This window comes from Microtus ochrogaster, linkage group LG7_11, assembly GCF_000317375.1.
Source record: "Microtus ochrogaster isolate Prairie Vole_2 linkage group LG7_11, MicOch1.0, whole genome shotgun sequence".
NCBI classification, from domain to species: domain Eukaryota; kingdom Metazoa; phylum Chordata; class Mammalia; order Rodentia; family Cricetidae; genus Microtus; species Microtus ochrogaster.
In genome coordinates this window covers 995,201-1,018,980 of record NC_022032.1, presented here as the reverse complement: position 1 = coordinate 1,018,980, position 23,780 = coordinate 995,201, and the positions used below count along the sequence as shown (strand labels likewise).

Here is a 23,780-nt window from a genome sequence, read left to right as displayed (position 1 = left end):
TCAGGGAATAAAGCTCTTGTTCTATGAGCTTGAGGACTTCCATTAGAAACCCCAGAAGCCACATAAAAAGCCAGCAATACTGGGGAGACAGAGACAGTAGGATCTAGGGGCTGGCTGGCCAGTGGTCTAGCCAAATCAGCGAGCTCCAGGTTCAAGGATTGATCTCATCTTAAGAAGTAGGGTGGAGAATGAGTGACAACAACACCATATGTTGTCCTCCGAATAAATCCCACACTTACACTTGTAAGTGTAATTATATACATGTACAAACATATATGTGAACACTCATGATTTGTTAAACTGGGTTGAGATCTTGGAGCAGGGAGCAAGGACCTTAAAACTACTTTGTTGTTCTACTTTCTATCTTGAATGTCCCTCTAAAGACCCCATGTTAAAGACTTTGTGCCTACTGGGATGTGTAGAACCTCCAGAAGATGAACCATTCGAGAAGACTTTAGACTACCAAGGGTATGACCTTGAAAGGAACCGTGGAACCCAGGCCCTTCCTTCCTGTGTTTGAGTAACACAATCTGACAATAATGAAAGGTTTCTTAATTCACAATGGCCAAAATTAAATTAAAAATCAAATATGTAATGAATCTGGATTATTTCCAGTAGCCTTAGCTCCCAACAAACGTGCACTTTGCTGTCAATAGAAAACAAACAAACAAATCTCTCCCAGATGCTTCTGCTCTGATCTGAGACTCATGAAAGTTATGAACGACAGTGGTTCTTTTCTGGGCATACAAGGTTTCCGGTCTTATGGAAGCATCATGGTTTAATTATGGAAGACAAAGATCTTTAGTATGTCCTGCTGTTGTTCCTCACCAGGTAAGCCCCAAATTAGCGTATCTTTGTATTGCCTTAGAAAGTTCGATGTTGAAAGTTGGTGTTTGAAATACTACTGACTTGAGTTTCACAGATAATCATTAAATGAATGTTTTCTTGAGATTAGGACAGAATTTCCAGCCATTTCAGAAATGGCCCAGGCGCGTTCCTGCCAGCACTATGTATTTATGTGCTCCAGCGTTCTCAGCACTGACTATTGTAAAATCAAAATATCGATCAGCTATGAAAAGCACTGAGGACACTCTTGGGCCTCTGACATCAAATATTTAGCCAAGATTTAATTACTTACATAAAAATAAACGCATCTACCTCATGACGCAAAGTCGTTTTCCATGTTTATAAGTGATAAAATTGTATGTATACCAGAGGATTGTTTTAAGGTTAGTTTGTGATTTAGTGTTCATAAATATTTGTTTTGTATTCCTATTTTATATGTCCGAGGCTCACGTGCAAAGGGGTTTCAACCAGAAAGCAGTGAAGAAGCCCTGCCCTAGAGGAGCAGAATGGACCCTAGGCCACTCTGCAGGGAAAGAAGCAAGCATTGCAAACTGAGCTCCTCTTGGCTGATTGCGTGTGAGGGGGAGGGAGGGATGTGGCCCTGATAGAGAGAGCGGAGCCACTCTACCCCTTTGAAACCTGCAGTCTTTACCAAGTGATCCTTGAATTGTATGTGTGTGTGTGTGTGTGTGTGTGTGTGTTTGTGCATGTGTGTGTACATGTGTGTGTGCGCATGTGTGTGTGCATGTGTTTGTGTATGTGTGTGTGCATTTGTGTGCATGTGTGTGCATGTGTTTGTGCATGTGTGTGTACATGTGTGCGCATGTGCGTGTGCATGTGTGTGTGATTGTGTATGCATGTGTGTGCATGTGTGTGTGCATGCGGCTGCATGTGGGTGTGTGTTCGTGGAGTGGGGGGAAAAGCGATAAGAAAGGAGACTGGCCAGGTATTTATTTTTTTAAAAAGGGATCTTTGATCATCATACTGCTTAGATGCAAATCTCCTTCAGCTGCCTTCATTCACCCAAACCAGCTCCACTGAATCCAGTAGGGAAGTAGAGAGATGGACGCTAGTTGAGGGCCCCCTTCTTTTCCTACTTTTGTTCAGTCTGGTATGTTTGGGGTAAGTCCTCCCTCCTCAATTAAACCTCTTTGAAAACTCCCTCAAAGAAAGACCCAGAGCACGCCTCCTAGATGTTACCAATTCTAGTCATATTGTGGATGAAGAAAACCACCACACCTATCCGTATATAAAGATCTACCTGTCCGTATATCATAGATCTAATTATGTCCTCTCAAATGTATATGCTGAAGTCCTAACCCAGCTCCTCAGAATGTAACCTGATTGAAAATAGGATTTTTATAGTGGTCACCAAGGAGCAAGGAGGTCGTTGGTGCTGGCCAGAACCCCAAATTCCTAGTGTCCTTACAGGCAGGGAAATGAGGCACAGGCCAACACCAGAACACCATATGTTGGCTGACCTGCCATCTCCAGGAGGAAATACACACAAAGAAAAAAGGTTTATTGGTCTGTGGTTCTTGGCTCTTGCTTTTAGGTCTGTGGCAAGGCCAGACATGATGGCAGGGGAGTAAGCGGTGAAGGAAACCACTCACTTTGCAATGACTAGGAAACGAAGAAAGGGGAAAGGATTGAGGCCCCATGGTCTTCTGGGACCATTTTCCCCCAGCGAACTCACCTTGTCTCACTAGGCCCCATCTTAAAGGTTCCACCAACTCCTGATAGCTCCTTAGGCTAGAGACCAAGCCTTTTGCCATTAGGGGAACATTTGGTATTCAAACTATAGCACCATTAAAGATGAAGGCAGAGGTGAGGTGTCTAACAAGCCAAGAGACATCAGAGATAGCCACTGCCAGAAGCCAGAGTCCCTTTCCAGTCCTTGAACCTTGCTACCTCCCACCCAGGGGCTTCGGCATGTTTCTGCTGGCTGAGCTATCCTCACCCCCACCCAGGGGCAGCATCACTTTGTATAGCAGCCCTAGCAAGCTAACCTGAAGACCTGTGAGGCCCGAGGGAAGGTCACTTAAGACCCTGAGGTAGGATAGAAAAAAAAAAAATATATATATATATATATATATATATATATCTGAACACACATATCATACAGCTGAACAAGGGAGTGGGATTCATTATTTACTGCTGGATCAAGGGGACAGGGCTTAGTAAATCTCAGTAGGAGTAGTTTCTGTAGGGGAGCAGCCTTCAGGCCATAGACATCTGAGAGGAGAAAGCTATGGTGGATATTTCTGCACATACTGTCAACATCTGCACGCCACCCCTCTGAGCCTGAGACACTGGGGTCCTTGACATATCTGTATCCCAGGGCTTCATCCACTCCCCACATGACCGGCTGGAGGCTTGGCTCCATAGACAGATCTAGCGACCAAGTGTGGCCTCACCGTAGCTGGAAGGCCAAAGCCCCAGAAAGTTCAGGGGTCCCACCACACTGCCTTCTGTGCATCTGCCTAAGTCTCTGTCATGCACTTGATCAAGGCTCCACGAACACTGTGCCATCTGTCCCCTAGAGCCCCATCCCATCTCCGGGCTGCCTCCCTTATGCAGTCCAGAAGGTCCATGGTCTACTGACAAAGGCAGACATTTGTGGCATGACAGCTTGCAGCCTGGATTAGGGAGACACAAGCACACTGCAGGGGAATTCCTCCTGTTGCCCAACTGCCCTTGTTTTCCCATTGCCCACTTTCTCTAAGGATGGAGTGCACACCTCCTGCATCCCCACAGAGCCTCTCTCTCTTTGGGACAGATCCTTTCTTCAGGTCCCGTTTTCCTCATTAAGAGCTGGCCAGTGAGCTCCACTGTGAACGTCTTCCATTAATCAGGCTGGCTATATTTAGGATGTCACAGAACCCATGACAACCCTACGGGACAGGCATTACCAGTCTATCTCCATTTTGTAGATTAGCAAGCTAAAGCTGCTGGAGGTCATCAGCCCACCAATATTTGATGACTTAAGTGTGTCCTCCCAGGTTCGTGCACTGGGATCTCACTCCCATTGTGAGGTCTTTGAGGGCACATTATGGTTAGTTTTAACTGTCAACTTGACATGACCTGGAATCGCTTGAAAAGAGTTTCTTTTTAAAGAATAGTATTTCATTAACTCTTTGAAAATTTCTTACAATATATTTTGATCATATTCAACCACCCCAAATCCTCCCAGATTCACCCCACCTCGCTATCTACCCAACTTCATGACCACCCCCACCATGAGTTCAATTTGTTTGCCCAAATATTCTCAGGTATGAGGCCCATCCTGGATCATGGTCCAACCTACCATAAGTCATACTCGTACGGAAATCTGGCTCTTCTTCTCCCAACAGCTGTAAATACCAATGGCTCCTCGGCCTCCCTGCTGGGATTTGATCTGGCTTGAGTTTGTCTTATACAGGTTTTAACAACCCATTGAGTTTATATTTACCACTGCACTGTTTCCTTAGCATCATCTACCAACTCTGGTTCTCACAATCTTTGCACTCCTTTGGGAATAGAGTCTTAAAGAGGAGTTACCTAGATCAGGTTGGCCTGTTGGCATGTTTGTAGGAGACCATTTTGATTGTTAGTTAACGTAGGAAAACCCAGCCCATTGTGGGTGACACCATTCCCTAGTCAGGGCGTCTTGAAGAGCATGAGAGGATAAAGCTAGGTAAGAGCAATTAAGTAGCCATGCATCCATCTGTCTCGGCTCTTGACTGTGGATGTGATGCTTTAAACTCTTGCCTTGCATTGTCCCACAATGATGAACTGTGCCTATAACTAATATCTAAAATAACCCCTTTCTCTCATAAAGTTGCTTTTTGTCTGGATTTACCATCATAACAGCAGAAAGAAAACTAAGACAGTGCATAGACTTAACCTACGGACTTTGAAAAAGGTTCTGGTAGGATTTGATTAGAGCTAGAGATGGTCACCAGATTAGAAGACTGTAATTAAAATCATACAGGTTTTTAGAAAAAGGGAACAGTCAAAGGAGACATACAAGGTCCCTTATCTCTTGCTATCAATTATTATTAGTATTCTGCTATTGGAAAACAAGTTAATATATGGTCTATGGTTATAAGTAACAGAGCCTAGATTAGGATCTAAACTGGCCCTACTTTAAAACTCTAGCTACACAGGATGTGGTGATGCACACCTTTAATCCAGCACTGAGGAGTTTGAGGCAGGCAGAGCACTGAGTTCAAGACCAGCCTGGTCTAGAGAGTGAGTTCCAGGACAGCCAAGGCTACACAGAGAAATCCTGTCTCAAAACAAAATAAAATAAACAAAAACAAAACCCTCCAACTAGAATCACATGCTAACAGGAGAATTCAATTAAACAAAAGAGCACAGGTTAGGGACTTAGTAAATTGGTCAATGTCCAATTGAAGTTCACTGATATTTCTGGGATCAGGACTGGGTCTGATCACACTGGATAGCCCTAGAGCAAACATTGGGTCTTATTCACTACACTTGACCCTGGGTTTCTAGACTCTACAGCTACCTCTTCCTTGAATGATCATGTCTCATTTAGGAAAATCTGGCCACAAGCACAAATTTTGTGCCTGTGAGGGCTAATCTTGGATGCCAACTTGAGTACATCTAGCTATTGTTGCTTTCAGGGGCTCTGGATGAACTGACAAATAAAAGGGTGAGCTCATTGAAAAACCTTAATTAGCCAGGCAGTGGGGCAAACTCCTTTAATCCCAGCACTTGGGAGGCAGAGGCAGGTGGATCTCTGTGAGTTCGAGGCCAGCCTGACCTACAAGAGCTAGTTCCAGGACAGGTTTCAAAGCTACAGTGAAACCCTGTCTCAAAAAACAAACAAACAAACAAACAAATAAAATAGACAGTCTAAAGTTTCCCAAGTGTGTCCTGGAAAAAAATTGCTTCTCCAACAGCCATGAAGCCCAAGATATAGAAAATCAAACCCAAGCATTCATTAAAAACTTGGCTGACCTATGAGCATCATGGAGAGAAGCAAGGTTTAGCACTGTGAGAAAGGTCAGAGTCCACGTGGAGAGGCCAGGAGAGGCTGATACAAGCTATGTGTACTGCTGATGGCAGATCTGGAGCCAGAAGACTACGCAGTGAGTAAATCCCACATGTTAAACACTGAACTAGGGGATATGGATTACATGAGTAGGTTTTATTGGATCTGATTTTTCCCATGTCTTGGCCTTTTTCACTTGGAATAAGAAGTGTATGACTTGCTTTTAAAGTATATTCAACTTTTTAAGCACTGAAATTCACAAAAAGCTTTTTAAAACTGGACTGTGTTTGCCATTGTGATAGTAAGAGGACAGCAAAGGTAGAGAAGGTGATGTGTCTGGATGGTAAGCTAACGTGAATAACGTGAAATGGGGTGTCCCAGTTAGCTCTGACTGTCAACTTGAAACAGTCTAGAGTCATTTGAGAAGGAAGTATCAGTTGAGGGGTTTCTCAATTTGCCTGTGGACATGTATTTTGTGTAGGGAGGTGGTCTTGATTGTTGGGTCACAAAGGAGGTCCCAGCCCACTGTGGGCAGCATCATTCCCTAGGCTTTATGAAAAAGCTAGCTAAGGGTGAGCCTGCAAACGGAGCCAAATGGCAGTTTTCCTCCATGTTTGTGCTTCAAGCTGCTGCTTGAGCTCCTATTTTGCTTCCCTCAGAGATAGACTATGACATGGAAGGGTAAGACAAATGAACTTTCTTCTTCCCAATTTGCTTTTGGTGATGGCGCTTGTCATAGCAAGAGGAAGGGCATGAGATCGGGGATAGCAAGTCATAGTGTGTGAGAGGCCAGGACAAAGCCCACAGGGCTGTGGCGGTGTGAGGGGGAGATGAGGGACTTAGCACGGAAAATCAGCCCCCATCTTGCCCCCCAAAAACAGTCACTGACTGTAGCTGCCATTACTCCTGGTATAACAATCAACCAAACGCACATCCATGAACACTCTTAAAGGCAGCAGAGCCTGAGAGAAGAACCAGACTCCCACCCCTCACAAACTATTATAAGATATATAAAAGAAACCTAAAATGCAATTTACAGCAATGACAGTCCCCTTTAGAGAGCTGAGTCTGTGGGGATCTGGGATGTGGGAGACTCTCATTGTTCCTGGCTGGGAAGATGGTACATGAAGGTCCTTTGACATGACAGTCATGCCCTGATGGCACAGGCCAAGCTGGAGGAGAGAAGAGGGGTCAGAGATGGGTCCCGGTCCCCTCACAAGCAGCCACTCAGGGACTCACCTTTGACAAGGTCTGGAAAAGCTGTTTACATGCAAGAATTTCCTCTAGACAGTCCAGCTGCCGGGGCCAAAAACAAGTCACACTCAAGGTCATCTGCTCAGAAAAAAATATGAGTGTTGGCCTAGGAAGACAATCACACAGCCAGGACTGGCTCTGCGACCTGTGTGTCTAGTGCAAAATGAAATGCAGAGCCCCCTGTGCACAGAAGAGGAGTGATATCAACATAGTCACCATGGAGCGTTGAAAGAAGCACTGACCCTTCAGAGGGTGACACCCCGTACAACTGCCCAGGACATCCACCATGAAGCCAGCATTACTTACAACTGAAAAGAATCAAAACAAAACGCCCCCAAACCCAGCGCGTTTAAAATATATCACCGGTAGAACAGAAGTCACAGAGAAATCAAATAAGGGTTGGACCTAAGGAACATAAACTCATCACCGTGGGCCGTCCTGGGATTCACACCCCTGGCTAGAGCCCTTCTGGGTCTATTGTGGGACCCCAGAAGAGAGAATCGAAGCATGTTGGGGTTGGGGAGGCAGCTCACAGGAGAGGGAGTCCTGCTATTCTAGACTGGCAGAGCTCTGGGATTTCTGAAGAACATTGACATTCCCCAGCAATTAAGTCAAATTAACATAATTCAAACAAAACATCTAATTTTAGCTATGTGTAACAATTCTGCCTCAACAGAACAGACATTCCTGCCTCATTCCAGGAGTGCCTGCCATGCCAGGGAGAGGCAGGCTGGAAGGCAAAGCCTTCTGACACAGGCCAGCACCAGATTGCTTCCATTTCCCCCCAAAACACAGGCTCCCAGTGGCTTCTAATCCCCAGTTGTGGAGCAATCTGCTGTCCCTCACACCTCCCTGTGCAGGGAAGACCAACAGCAACCACCCTGCTGGTGTGAAACCCAAGGCCCCGAAGCTCTTGCAATGAACGAGTCTGCTGCCTCTCTGTAAAAGAGGAAAAATAATGCCTGTTCTAACCAGGTAGGAAATGAATGCCTGTAATCCTAGCATTCAAGAGGAAAGGCAGGAGGATTGCATGTTTGGCGCTAGCCTACATAGCTACTTCCAGGCAATCTTGAACTCCATAGACCCTGTCTCAAAACAGCAATGACTGTGGATACAGCCCAGCGGTAGAACACTTACCTCATACGCGCAAAAGTCTGGGTTTCCGTGCCCAGTATTACATAAAGACACACAGTAATGATGCCTGTGCTGCCTGCTCTCCTTGAGGCTCAAAAGCATTCGTATCTGTTACCCTCTGTGTCTGAGCTATAGGCAAGTCACTGAGTCTTTTCATTCAACTGACAGATTTGGGACCCATGAAGTTGACCTAAGTGGGCCCCTGTGCATGTCCAGCATGGAAAGGAAACATTTAACCCAGTGGTTGGTAAGCGAGACTCAAAGGCCTGGGCCAGCCTACTGCCAGTTTCTGTGTGACTCCCAAGCTAAGAATGATCTTCACATACATGGCTGGGGTGAAATGGGTATTATTTCTAAAGAATAAAGTCTGAATTTGAGTATCTTAGTTAGGGTAATTATTGCTGTGGTGAAACTCCATCACCAAAGTAACCCAGGGAGGAAGGGGTTTATTTGGCTTACATTTCTATATCACTAGTCATAATGAAGGAAGCCAGGACAGGACACAAACAGGGCAGGAGCCTGGGGCCAGGAGCTGATGCAGAGGCCATGGAGGGGTGCTGCTTGCTGGCTTGCTCCCCTTGGCTTGTTCAGCCTGTTTTCTTATAGAACCCAGGACCACCAGCCCAGGAATGGCACCACCCACAATGGGCTGGGCCCTCCCCCATCAATCACTAATTAAGAAAATGTCCTCAGGCTTGCCTACAGCCTGGTCTTTAGAGACATTTTCCCAATTGAGGTTCCCTCCTTTCAGATGATTCCACCTTGTGTCACGTTGACATAAACCTAGCCAGAACCCTGAGTGTTGATTAATAAAGTTTATTGCCATACTCTTGTGTGCTCTGCCTGTGGCTGCTTCCTCACTCACAGCAGAGCATTTGCAAAACAGGCCAAAATATTACTCTCTGCTGCGTCACAACACAAGTCTGTCAATAAAAACTCAGAGACCACAATTGGGGTTCAACCTGAAGAGCCGAAAAGCAAAGCAGCCAGCCACAGGCTCTTACCTCGACCTCAGTGGGAAATGGCGATCCTGCCTCCAGGATTCTGTGTCTGAGAGCTGTCTCCTCTCTTTTTATAATCTCTCTAACTCTGGGATTAAAGGTGTGTGCCACTACTGCCTGGTTTCAATGGCAAGCTAGTGTGCCTACTGGGATTAAAGGTGTGTGTTATTGGTGCCTGGTCTGTAAGGCTGGCCAGTGTGGCTGTTTTACTTTTCTGATCCTCAGGCAAGTGTTATTTATTAAAATACAAGTGAAATGCCAGTACAGTCAAACTCTTATTTAAACACACCAAGCAATGAGGGCTGTGATAGACTATCCGTGCTCATGGAGCAGAAAGGGACAGCCTCTCCGCCCCATACAGTCAGAAAAGCCTTCCTAGAACGCGGTCACTCTTTCAAGGCTGATGCTTGACTCTGACCCTTGAGGAAGTCATCCCAGACTGTTCCTTGATGGAAGAAAGATCCAAGTTTGTATGAGACTAGAGGTAGGGAACAAACCAAGAGTTCTCAGCAAGCCATGGCTTTCAGCACTCCCCAACATTCCAAACTGAATATGGCATCCCCAAAGACTAACGAGGACACAGAGCAAGAAGCAGTTTGGAATCTTGTATTGAGGGCACATTTCTCCCCCTGAACCCACGAGAGGACGACAGCTGAACCTGAGCCCTGGTAGCTGTCTCCTCTTTTGCAGGCACCAGCAGATCCTGAATAATTTAGCAGCTGCAGCAGCAGCGCTGAGGCAGCTCCTGCAGCAGCTGCACCGGCGGCCACTGGCAATGGACCTGCTTCCACGCTGGACCACAGAGCAAGGGCCTCTCCTCCCCAAGTTCCCCCCTCTGTTTTAGACTCAGACACTCTGCTTCTAATAGCTGGGCTTTCTCCCAGCCCACAGAGGAGTAGGGCCTGGACACATATTCTAGAACTTGTTTGGCCGCTAAAAATAGCTATGTGCTGTGGACAAGCCATTTCCTTTTCCTCACTGAATTTTCCCTTGAAGAGGAGGCATTTGGGCTCTCCCAGACTCCCTCCAAGATGCTGTCTAGCTAGTACAAGGGGATACCTGGGATCCTGACTACAGAAGGGACCGAGGCAGGAAGATGCGTAAACCCAGGAATTCAAAGCCAGCCTGCACAACACAGCAAAACAAATAAAATGGTGAATACATGTAAATAAAATGCATAATTGCTATACATATAAGTAAAACCTGTATTTTTTTTTATAAAGCAAGCTTGTTATCTAGTCTAGTCTAGGTTCTTTATTCTGCAGGTGAGAAAAAAGAAGAGGCCCAAATGAATGAAATAATTACTCGCAAGGTCATGCAGCCATTGCTTAAGAGGCAGTCTTAAGGGACCAGCATGTAATCCCTAACACTTCTATTCCAAGCCACCATTCATATACTACAGGTACTTGGACATGTTTCTGGTCATATTCAAGTTTCTCCCTCTCCCTCTACACACATGAATGCACATGCCCACACGCGCACGCGCGCACACACACACACACACACACAATCACACACCTATGCCCACAGCTGTGTCTAGCTCGGTACCCATATTTGATGTGGTTGTGGGTTGGCCTTTTCTTCATCAGTCAAGGGAGCTGCTACACGGAGCTCACTTCAGCTCTGGGCTCTGTGCTGAGTTCAACAACAGTGTCCAGGGGCTGGGACTCAGACAATAATGTGTTTGCCTTATAATCATGAGGACTTGAATTCTGCTTTCCAGTGCTCACCCCCCAACACACACACACAACTTGTGTAGTAGCATTTTTTTTTACAACCCCAAATGCTGGGGAAGTGGACACAGGCTGATCCCTAGAGCTTGCTAGTTATGCAATCTAGCAGAAACCTCGAGCTTTGGGTTTGAGTGACTGAGAGTGACCCCAAATCATCCTTTTGCCTCCAGATGCATGCACACTGGAACCCACACCCTACACAAACATACATTTCTTAAATGTCTTTAGTCCCTCCTTTATCCATCCTGTCTTTCCCGTCAGTTTGCAGCCAGGCAGCTCAATGGAGCCCTGCTCCAGCTCTAGGAACTATGCCTTGATCTCCCTGAGCCTTTGAATCTCGCTGTAAAATGGATGTCCTGTGCACCAGCCAAGAGCAGAGTCTGGAGAGCATGAGAGACACTGCTTGCCCTCTGCATTCCCTGTTCAACCTCCCCTGTGGAGGAAACATCAGATGCAGCTGGATAATCCTCGCTACTTTCCTGCTGGAAGCAGGGTGGGCAGGTGATTGATGAGGAAACCAAAACATGATGGGAACCCTGACCCACTGATCCTACACATGCCACCAAGTGTCTGTTACAAACTGGGGCTTCAGAGAGAGAGGCGGAGACTTTCTCCTCGGCTCTGCCACTTTGGACCACTGTGAAGTGCACTGTCTCTGTAAAATAGAAGCGAGCCTCCCCACTCCCTGCAGGGCTGCAAAGAAGATGGACAACATGAAGCCTTGGATGGCATGTGGGCTCTGATCTAGGGCCCTGTGCATCCTGCTCCCCAGGGCATCCGATGGCTCATCTTCCAGAAACACAGCTACAGAGAGTTTCTAGGTCGATGGCAGCCTCCACCAAGTCATTGCCTTCCTGGGACACTTTCTCTTCCCCAACCCCTGCAGAACAGCTACTGAACAAAACAGGGGAAGTGTTTAGCACCCAGGCTTCCATGAGAACAAGGAAGCAAGGCACTTGAGAATGGGAGAGATGGCCCCTGGTGCAAAGACTGGTTCAAAAAGAAGTTCATGGCGGAGTAATTGCGGGGGCATACCTGTGAACCTAACACTGGGTAGGCTGAGGGAAGAGCATTGAGTTCAAGGTCCGCCTGGGGGCCATGGCAAGGCCCCATCTCAAATGTCTAAGAACTGGAGATGCATGTGCAAGACCCTGGGTTCCAGCCCCAATATTTGGTTTACAGAACCAAAACGAAACAGAATTTTCAGAGAAATTTAGTAATTGAAAATTCTAGGAAGTGCCCCCAATAGATAAATTCATCTCTCTGAGTTAGATGTTGAGTGTTCTCCAAAACGTGTGTCTTTAAAGCTTGGTCCCCCAGGTAGCACTATTGGAAGGTATGGAAACTTTAGCAGGGAGTACAAAGGTCTTCAGTTATATGTCTTTGATGGGAATCTGAGACTCTAGCCTTCTATGATTTGAATAGGGCTCCACCATGTGCTCTCAGTTATCGCTATATGGCATCCCAACCAGAGGCCTAAAAGCAATGTGCCTGCCTGGTTATGGTCTTGAGACTCCAAAACTGTGAGCCAAACTCACCTGTTTCTCCTTATAAGTTAATTATACCACTTGTTGCCACAACACAAACCCAATGAAACCTCTAACAGTCTCCAAGACACCTAGGTCTCCTAAGACAACAGGTCTGACTGGCAAGCTGCATCTTGTATGCCACAGAATGCTGAATCTGCTTTCAAGGAAAAGGGGGCAGCCACAGATAGTCAGTCCTCTCCCCCAGAATCAGAGTGCCCTACGCTGTTCTCAGCTACAGGAGATGATACTCCCTCCAGTTGTGACCTTGAGAGCATGTCAGAGACAGCTGGCCACAAGGTCAGTCACCTTGCACTGTGAAGAGTAGGTCATCAGGATCCTGACTCCTTCATGTACACCTGTGGCCCTTACCCCCTCAGATGCCACTGAAATAAAAATAAGAGGAGAAAGAGGAGGAGGAAGAGGAGGAGCCTCATCCCCCCTAAATAAGGCAGACGGAGTCACAGGATACTGAAACACACAGGCTCTGCAGCAGCAGAGACCTATACTCCAGTCACCTCACATGCCGACTGAGCACAGATAACCTTCCAGCAGCCTTGGGCTCAGTCTGTCCACTGTCCCCTCTGCATCTGCTCACAGCAGCATCAGCGTTGGAGAACCAGGCACTGCACAGACTGGACACAGAACGAGAAAAACCACAACTCTGTGTTGGGTACCTCCCATGTATTCGTTAATATGCATTTACTGCTGAGTTTGTCGTCTTATAGAGTGGACTATGACATGGGGCAATGGGAAGGAAACAATGCAAAGGAGCAGCCCGTGTGGGGCGCTAGCCCAGGACCACGGAGAGGGCTGGCAGCAGTCAGCTAATAGGTGGCCTGCTGCCCTTGGAAAGAATTTGGCCCTGCCCTAGAGGCCTTGGAAAAGTAACTTGAAGGGGTCCATGAAAGGGAGTGACAACCACCAATTTTATGGACTGAAGAGGTGGCTCGGTGGTTAAGAGCACTGGCTGCTATTCCAGAGGATCAAGGTCCAATTCTCAGCACCCACAAACTGTAACTGTAACTCCAGTTCCAGGGTATCTGATAACCTCTTCTGTGCCCCTTTGATGTCAGGCCCACAAGTGGTACGCAGACATAGATGCAGGTAAAATACCCATGCACATAAAATAAAATATTGCTAAAGTAACTCTGGCAACAAGAAGAAACACTGGGTTGGATGGGCAAGAGCAGCAAAGCTTCTTGGAAACAGCACAATTGAGATCAGAGGGCAGAGGAGCGTCTGCCCCGCCGTGTGCCTGCCAGTCCTTCAGAACCCTTTATTAGTACTGTGTGTGCATGGTCCACCAGGCATGTGTGCCACTGTGCGCAGGGGAAGGTCAGAGGACAACTTTGTTCTCTCCTTCTACTTTGGTTTGGTCTCTAGGGATCCGATTCAGGTCACCATTCTTGCACAGCTAGCGCCTTTCCCGCTGAGTCAGCATCCCTCCAACCTGACACTTATCAACCCCTTCACGGAGAGTTGGCAGCATGGTGGATCCCCTGTGCTGCACACAGCACTTTTCCCCATCTGCTTTGTGGCAGCAATATTGACATTTGGGTGGAAAGCGTTAAAACTGGAGGAGGCTAGGTTGTGTTCAGTGGTGGAGCACTTGGTTGGCATGGGGGAAACCCTGGATTCTATCCATAACAGATCACATGACAAACAGGCAGAGATAATAGACTGATAAATTCGAACGTCGTTTCAATGTCCTTCAAATAGAGCTGTGGCCAGCATAAATTCCTAAGTTCATTATGTGTAAAACAAGGAAGAAGACACCTACACACACACACACACACACACACATGAAACTTTGTCTACAGTCTAATGGTTTATTCAACCTAAAGCAGAAAAAAAATAGCCCTCCCTTCCGAGTTCAGCAGTGGTATCATGGTTCCCCAGACTGACCAGGGAAGCACTAGGTGCCAGGCAACCATCAGCGAGAGGACAGTGATGATGGGAATCACCCCATATCCCACCAGTCTCCAGTTCCACGTGACCTCAGAGCAGAAGCTCATTTCCAGGGTCAAGGGTAGACAGAAATCAATGCAGCCCTGTGGACAGCTCTAACATGGATCTGCTAACCATCCATGGTGAGGGGGGAGTTGCGTCTGTACAGCTACTGCCACTCCTGCACACGGTGCAGACCCCAAAGCTGTTCTGGCTTGGTTTGTTTCTGAGTCTTCACTGAGCTATGGTTGGATTCACATTTCTCCAGTCTTTCCTAAGTCATTTCCGAAAACTCTGGTGTTGCTAAACAAACATTAGAATCGACCTTCATAGCCATCTCTGGAAAGGAACTCATAATATTTAAGTTATATACAAGTGGGACTAAATTTTCATGCTTTAAGTCTTATTAGAGTTAAAGAGGGAAATTCCGATGGCTACATTTTCTGAAATCTTATTTAGCCTCTCAGGCACGAGGTTCTCTTTACCACTCACATCTCCACAGCCTCTTGTGCCTGTGTTGGGGTTTTAGATTGCCCGGGGTGGATGTTGGAGGTGGGCGGGAGTGGAAACCTGAGTGTTTGAACTGAAATCATTGAGTGCTTACTAGATTCCCGATAGTTTATGCATAGTAATTCTCCTTCCAGAATCCTAAAGCCATTCTGAGGTTCCAGGGACCTTACTGAGAGATATCCAGGAGTATTACCGGGAGGGAGCCTTACCTGGTGGCTATTTAGAACTAGGAAGGCAACGTTGAGCTCTGATGGAAGAATTGCAGTAAGTGAATGAAGCTAAGGATTTAGATGCAGGAAACTCTAGCAGCAAGTGAAAGCCTTCATCTTTAAGGTCCTGAAGATGTTTGCAGTTCATCTCAGAAATGACAGGATGATAAATTTATGATCGACCAGGCGGCCCAGGGCTAATAAGGCTGGAGTTCATTTCAGGGAAATCAGGAGGCCAAAGAAGGTTTTGAGTAGGAAGCAAAACCGATTTGCATTTTTGGAGGATCACTCCAGAGGCTGAGTACAGTATGAAGCCCAACACCTATTTTCAAGGTAGTTTACAATGGACTCATTCCATGCCCAGATGTCTTAAGGACCGTGGTCCAGCTCCACTTTGAGCCAGGACACTGTCGCCTACTTGGCTCTAGTCCACATCACCTTGGGATTCTTAATTGAAGTGTGACATCATCTACCAACTCCAGCTCTGCTCCCCAGAAGGCTGGGCTCAGATGTCCTCTTTGACAAGCAGGGCATCCTTCGTCTTTTTCTTCTGTCTATGCATAAATTATCTGTGTCGGGTTTTTTTTAATTGTGTGAATACAGAGAAGAATTAAAAGGAAAACTTAATTGTCTATAAACACACATCAAAGATGACCAGTGTCACCAGGTTTGGTGGTATATGTTTGCAAGGCCAGTGCTTGGGAGACTGGGGCATGAGATCACTCAAGTCCAGGTTTCCAAGACCAGGCTGAGTGACACAGAAAGACTCTGTCTCCTTAAAGAACAATGGAGCAAACAGAGCACTGTGTTTGGAATGTATAGCATGCTAGCAAATAGGTAATCGTGCGTCAGCCCCTTCTTTAAAGTAAGCTGGGCAGGGTGCGGTGGCAGAAGGTGTTTGAGGCCAGTCTGGGCAATTTAGCAAGACTCTGCCCCCCTCTTTTTAGGGGTGGGGATGTGGTACCCACCGTGCTTGTTCATGTGGAGGCCAGGGATGGCTGCTCTATCTTTGTCCTATATCTTCCTCTATCATTGTCCACCTTGTCTTTTGAGAGAGCATCCATCACTGAACCTTGAGCTCATTGACCTATGCCACTGGCTGCCAGCAAACTTCAAGGCTCTGCTCCTGCTCCCAGCCCTTGGGTTACAGGCACCCAACTTTTCATGTGGGTGCTGGGGATCCAAATTGAGGTCTTCAAACTTGTGCAGCAAGCACTTAACTCACTGAGTTGTCCCCTTAACCCAAAACACTATCTCGACACAAAAAGTTTGAAAACTGGCTGGGGACCTAGCTCAGTGGTAGGAAGTTTGTATAGCATACACAAGACCCTGAATTCAGCTCCTGATAACACACACACAAGCAAGTAGAACGGTGGCCTTGCCCCCTCTAGCCCACCTTTGGTGTGGGGTTCTCCAGTAACATCTTTCAGCTCAGCCACATGTGCCATATTTAAAGAACCCAGAACGCCTACATTCCAGGCCTTGCTAGAGGGCACAGAGTTGAACAGATCCCCACCCATATTTAAGATGTTCCCATATGCATGCATTCTCTCTCTCTCCTCTCTCTCTCTGCCAGGGAGCTACCTAAGGGCATAATTCCGAGAAAGCACTCATGGTTTTCCACTGCTCCTTTCTTCCTTAGCTCAACAACGGATGCCACCAACTACCGACCCAAACACCAAGGCAAAAATGAGTCCCTGTAAATGCTGAATCCCACAAGCACACGCATCTACGATCAACAACTTTTGTAGGTCAACGTACATGCAAATATGCTAACACGCAACAAAAGGAACTTGGAACTGCCCTACAGCACACCTCTCCAGTGCTCACACAGGGGAGGGACTCCACTACCCAAACAATTCTCTAATTTTTCATTGGTTTTAGGTCCCTACCTGCCATCCCAGCTCAGGACAGCCTGGGCATAGGTGTTGTTTCTATTACTTGCTTACCTCAGGCTGAAGTAATGTTCTCTGCCTCAGAGTCTCCTCTGCCCTCCTGATTGGCCCATCTGAGATTCTTCTCCAGCCTGTGCTGCTAGCTCCCTTTAATAGGCCCACAATTCCTGACCACCTCCACACCCAGAGTCCACTTCCTTGCCGCCACACATGCTACTTGCACGATTGGATGCTCTGTCCTACACATCTGGAAGATCCCTATAAGCCCAGAGAGACCTCATCCAGCAGTTACTCCCACCACCCCAGGGGCCCTCCAGCACACATCTTTTATCTAAGACCAGTTTTGTGCAACCAGGCTGGTTTGCGGATCATCCCTAGACAACTCTAGGGCCAGCTCTTACCCATTTCTGGCAGTTCTGATGAACCTTGGAAGTCTGCACTAGCTCTGTGCATTCCTTGTAAAATGCAAACGCCCTCGATAACAGGAGAAAGGAGGAGGCCATGGCGGAATGAGGCTGCTGCGCAGTTACTCACATCAGCACGCTATTGAGTGATTGCACGGCCAGGATGCTGATTATGTGCAGGCGGAGGAAGAGCTGAATCAGAAAGTTAGGGAAACATTTGTCAAGACAGACAAACCGGAAGGAAAGGAGAGGGTTCCTAGCACCCAGTCTTTACCTCTGCCTTCCTCTGGACGCTCAGTTAGGAGTTTCCAGCCACCAAGCAGGCTACTCCAAAACATCCACAGGAGCCTTTGGACACAGTCGAGGCAGCTGCAACCAGAGCCCTGCTGCTCTGTGCTAAGCCTCTAATTTGTAATCCCGTCCTTTTCAAGGAGGGAGGGCACCTATGCTCCACTTCGGTGTGCCTCCGTCTTCCTTGAAAAACAAGCAAACAGCAGAGCAATCTTTTCAGAGGCAAAGGATCTGGTCACATTGGAAGTCAATGAGACAAGAAGTCCAAAGTAATTATCTGGCTTCAGTCTGACGATGTATAATGTAAGTTTTCCTTTTCTGGGGAATATGCTGTGCTCGGTGCTCCTAAAATCCAGATCTCAGAGAAACCAGGAACCACTTTCATGTGACCTATTTCATGTGACCTACTGACATACAGCTGCACCCCCATGCTGGGCTTTAACAGAGCCTGAAATAGTCAAGCTCATGCCACAATATGGACTGCACAGACGATTGAGTGGGTATGGGACAATAAATCTATTCCAAATAGCAACTTCATTTCTTTTCTGGAAATGAAATGAAGGTGTAGTTTAAAGTAGCCTTTTGCTCATTGAGTGGCACTGAGACAATAATGTGTTGTCCTTCTCGGATGGACACCAACGTTTCACACTGAGGTTTGGCCATAGGGTTTAACCAAAAACAATTTATTAGCCCTGTACTATCAGATTTCTACCTCTATAACAAATAGCTGAAATAATCAGCTTATTAGGAAGAAATGCCCATTGGCTCACAGTTTTGGAGGTGTCAGTCTGTGGATGCTTGGCCCTGTTACCCTGAAGCCTGTGATGAGAACAGCACACAGTAGTGGGGAAAGCTTGGTAAAGCCAAACCACTCACTCTACCACTGGGGCACAAGAGAGAGCAGAAGCCAAGTTTCCACAATGCACTTCTAAGCCACATTTTTTCAGTGACTTGATGACTTCCCAATAGGGTCCACCTCCAAAATGTCCCATTACCTAAGTGAAGCACCTGGCCTGAACGTGAACCTTGGGAACATTTCCAGTACAAAGCGCAGTAGCCATCTTGTACAACCCATGTTACCACAGTCTCTTATGAGCACAGCCCTCACCTGTCGGCTAAAACAGAAGAATTTAAATTTGACGTCTTGTCATATTGAGAAGACCAAAGCAAAACTGGTAAATGAGCAGCCTTTGCCGAGGTGAGGAAAACAGAGGCTTGGAGGCAAGGCACAACCTGTGCCACTTCCTAAGGAGGTCCACGGTCTAGGCCGAGTATCAGCTCCCACCTCATCTGCTTTGTGGGGCAGCTGTGAAGAGCGAAGACCCACAGACTGCAGAGTGCTGGGTACACCAGGCATTGCACTTCTGTATCCAGGGTGCTCTAGCTCATGACTGGGAAGTGGAAGATACCATGCGCCGGGAAAGGAAGAGCTAGGCTGGCCCTGGACAAGAAACAAGCTGGAAAAACCCTGCCTTCAGCCACAGCCAGAGCTAAAGGGACTGCTTCCTATTATTGAGGTTCTTCATGTACTACAATCAAGTGTCAAAACAGGGTTATCAAAGTGGTAATATGTTTTTAAAGTCTTACAATTATTAATAAATGGGTGCCTCTAACAATCCACATGCAGTACAAAAGTTAGGCAATTCAAAAGTGAGGAGTGCACACACAAATATCACCTCACCCTACAGCATGTGCTAGCAAACTGGCCTAGCCACAGGGCCAAGGTTTGAAGACATAAGGAACACCATTATCTGAAGCCTACAACTTAGCTCTTAGGTTGAGTTTATAAACCCATTGGGAGATAAATTGTAGCTCTTTGCCTAACTTGCAGTCCCCAACCCTGCCCCATTCTATCCCACCAACTCCCCCACAGTTAAGCAGGTGCACCCTCCACCATCTCCACTGCCCAGAAGCTGGGCAAAGGAGGAGAGCCAAGAGCTCTTCTGTGCCTGCAGCCAGGGCAGGAGTTTTCTTTTTTTCCTGCCTACACCTTTCCACTGTGTATTCACAAGGCTTTGGCTCCTTGAGGCCCTGTTAAGAAATTGTTGTTCCAAACAGCTCAAACCACTTGACATGTAGCACAGCAGACACCCTGCAAGGACTAGCGGCATGCTCATCAGCAGAATGCTACACCCAAAGACCAGGTAGTCCCCCTGCCTGGCTGAGGTTGCTATTGCAATGCAAATGACTTGGAAAAGATGCATCAGGCTCCCTTCCAATCTCCCCCAAAGATAGCCAAAGAGTGTAGTTTGCACCTGAACACATGCCGCAGCCAAGACAATGCCTGGGCCAGCCGAAACAAACGTAATTCACTCATCAAACCATTAATTCTACAAACATCCATTGCACGCCCCTTGCGTGTGAAGGACTGAGCTAGGCAGTGAGCACCCAGTCACACACAGAACATGGCCAAAGCTTGCTGTGCATCAGCATCCGACATGAAGACGGTGTACAGAATAAAGGCCGCAGAGAGAGCCCCATTAACGCTACCCCAGAGTACTCACAGGCTTGGAACTCCTGAAAGAGGCTCTGTCTGCCATCAGCCACCCACTGCTGCTTCCTTGAATTCTGCCCCTCCTCAGTCCTCTGCCTAGCTTTCTCTTCAGCCTCCACAATCTCTTTTTCCTCCTAGCTGCGATCTCTGGATGAACACCAAAGGCACAGATTCTCATTCTCACAGCTGCCTCAGCCCTAGAAAACTCTCCTTTTAAATGCAAATGCCTTTACAGAGGCCGCACCATCTATTCCTTTCCACTCTAGCCTTCAGAAGCAAGGGGACCTAGCAGGAAATGTCAGGATGGCTGTGTTTGGCTCTTTAAACAGCAAAATAAAACAAGCCGCAGCGAGGCACAGCAAGGGCTTGATGAGGACGTTGCTCCTTCACTAGAAAACTGAATGGAGCACCTTCAGAGCTCCCAGATTGAATTCCAGTCCCGGAGCTGAGTTCTCTATGTGTGTCAGTCAGTGCGGCACATCAACTCCCATCCCTGACGCACAGCCCCCTTAGTAAGCACCTTCCCACACAGTATCATAACTGCAAAGGCAGCAGCCACCATTCAGGTTACAACCGCGATTATTCCTACAAATGAGAGAGCTGTGGCTCTGCTCAGTCAGCCCCAGTTAAACAGTTACCTGTGAGATAGACACCTTTCCTTCTAGTAAATGCAGCGTGTCCTTGGCTCAGGTTCCCACTGCCATAAATTGCCCTGTCTCTGTAGTAATGTATTCATTTGTATGTAGGAAGTTCTTTTTCTACACTCAAGGGAGATGGCTCCAGAGCCTTGGGTCATCTGTAAAATCATCGATAGTCCTCCGTTGTTTGACTTTAATATGCTATATCTTAAAACATTGCTTCTCCAGTAAACATTGGATTTAGACCTCACCTTATATAAACCTGCTTCACATAGACCCAGGAAGAACATTCTCCAAATTATCCTTTTTGGGGGACTAGGGTAGAGCACCTGCTTAGCATGAAAAGGCCCCAGATTTGATACCCAGCATCCTTTGCAAAATAAATGAAAACAAACAAATAAATAAATAACCCTTCCCAGATTGCCTTTTGTTCCTCGCTTTTTCTTCTGGGGTCTCCCTCCTCCCTGTAGTTTCATGGTTTACTATAGGTTTTAGCTGCATTGCCTTCTCTGACTGTCCAGACCATCTCAATGTTTTATAGAACTCACAATCACTAGAAATACAAAGAAAGTAGCCCTGCCTACCCTCACAATGCATCCCCCAATAAAGAATGTGTCCTGGGAGTTCACATCATCTCTATCAGTTCGAATGAAAACTTCCTAGATGTTGTGCCGATCACAGCTCTTGGGATACTGCAGAAAACCATGAAAATCCGTATGGAAGATTTCAGAACACCTACTGACGCAGTATGCTGTGACCAGTTAGTAAGTCAAAACAATGCAATTCAGGAAGAAGGCAACCTATTGTCATCTAGCACTAACATGTGGAATGAAGTTTTCCAAGAATGCAAAGATTAAGATCCAAGAAGTAAAGTGAATATCGGAATTGCTGTGTTTACATGGGTGCAAGGCATGCAGTCAAAGAGATTTCATAGATGATAAAAAAAAATGAAATCAAAGGGGAGGGGAGTTTCGTTTAGTTTGTTAGTCAGTGTTAACCCTAGTATCTGCAGCATGAAAGAGGAAGCTCAAGGCAAGAACGGGGGTTAAAAACATGGAGTGGGTTTTGGAGATGATTGCTTTGCCCCAAGATCGAGAACAAGAATGGAAACACAGAAGGCTGACACCATCGCCAAGAAAGTGGGTGAACCCCAGGCACTCTGAAGTACACTTCCCTGCTAACTTACAGGACTGGCATCTGAGACCCTAACAGGGACCTGATAGGATTCTGCTTCTAAGTGTCATCAGACCGAGCGGATTCACTATTGTTTTGGAAAGACCTCTTCCACTCTTGCTTAAGGAGTATATTGTGGTGAAATTACTATTTACATACAAGGTGCCAATATCGGTATGGGGAAAGAGGGGTAGGAGTGGGGGAGACACTTGTATTTTTCAGGGGTATGGTGATTCTTTAGGTTAAAATCAGTGAACATCTCAGCTCACCCAAGCGTCTTCAGGAAAAGAGCCAATATCTGTCCTGCCATCTACCGCAAGGTAGACTGTTCCCTACACTGCTGTCAACTGCAGCTTCCACTTTCCTTCTCAGAATGAGACGATTTCAGGGAGGAAGTCTTTCTCAAGCAAGGGCAATGGCTCTGTGAGGAAGCCCCAGGAACTCCATTCTCGGGCCAGGGGACATTCCTGCAGTCCCACACCAACTTCTCCAGGTTAAAATGGCTCTCTGAAGCGAGGGTCTAGCCCTACCTCGGACTCCCAGAATTCCATCCGTGCTCTCCTAACCTGGGCATTCCTGCAGCTCTAGCCGGTGGTAGAGGCAGCTGCTGGGTTGCTGTGGACCTCCAGATGTTGGTAGTTAGACAGTGGGTCTAGTGGAAGGTGGCCCTTAGCATGCACTAGTCGGAAAGCAAGGACCGCAGATAGCAACAGTTGCTTTCAGGGGTCTGGATCCCTGGGGTTTCAGCATAGACCCCTGTCCCATGAAAGATTCCCCGATTCTGACCCATGGAAGTGCCCTTCTCCGACCAGGCCTTGGGTCGGATTGGACAACCCCAGAGAGGCTTCTAAGGGAATTTCCTCCTCCCTGCCACCAGCTACTCCTCTGGAATGACCTTAACATAAAATGTTGCCAAATGCCCAAGACTGAGTGGCGTCTTCTAGATTCTCCCGCGGACCCACAGGGTCAGGAAGGGCAGTCGCCCCGGTCGTCCTAAGAGATCTGGGGAGGATGCTCTTTCCGTGAGGCGCAGGAGAACTAACTGGTCACCTGAGCAGGAGCGGGCAGTGCCACCTCTGGAGCGCCTGTCGCGATCACCCAAAGCAGCTCCCCAAGAAAGCCAGGCAGCCAGCACGAAAACGCCGCGGTGCAGCCCCTTGCCGGCTCCGCCACCCCGGAGGCGGCAAAAGTTCCTCCCAAGCGCGCGGGCCTGCCGGCCTCTGTTCAAGGTGCTGAAGGGACTCTCCGGGTCAGCGCGCCCCAGCCGCCGGGCCACCAGCTGCGTGCCCTGCCCGCCACCCCCCACGGCGCTCCGGGAGGGTCAGACCCAGAGCGGTCGATCGAGCGCCTTCCCGCAGCTACTCCAGGCGCCTCGGTGCGGGGCCGCCGCCGCCGCCCCCTTACCTTCTTCTTGCGGTCACGGGAGCGGTTCCGCCGCTTCCTGTTGGATTCCTCCTTCTCCTTCTGCTCCTGGAGGGCCTGCGCCTCAATGTCTTTGATTTTCTTCAGCTGTTTGGCCGCCTGAGCCATGGCGGGTCGCGGCGCTCGGTCCCCGCCTCCCGGGCCCGCTCACTCTGCGATCCGCCGGCGGCGACACCCTCGGGGAAGAGCCGGCTCCTTCGGCTGCGCAGAGCGCTAGCCGCTCGCCCGCGGCGGCCAAGGCTGCGGCGCCCGGGGACCGGGTGCGGGGCACGGAGGGCGAGGAGAGGCCGGTGCGCGG

At 47.7% G+C, this 23,780-nt stretch overlaps 1 protein-coding gene across 5 annotated transcripts in view; it reads right to left on the bottom strand.

The window, feature by feature from the left end:
* The window catches only part of Ank1 (ankyrin 1), a 182,076-nt gene extending 158,306 nt beyond the window's left edge, over positions 1-23,770 (bottom strand). For all 5 annotated transcript variants that reach the window (XR_003378308.1, XM_005362423.3, XM_013352009.2 and 2 more), the window contains exon 1: positions 23,465-23,770. Coding sequence is in view for 4 of the 5 variants with exons in the window: in XM_005362423.3 (XP_005362480.1) it covers positions 23,465-23,590 (126 nt within the window). In the remaining variant the exon portion in view is untranslated. The remainder of the gene's footprint in view (positions 1-23,464) is intronic.
* Between the last annotated feature and the right edge of the window lie 10 nt (positions 23,771-23,780).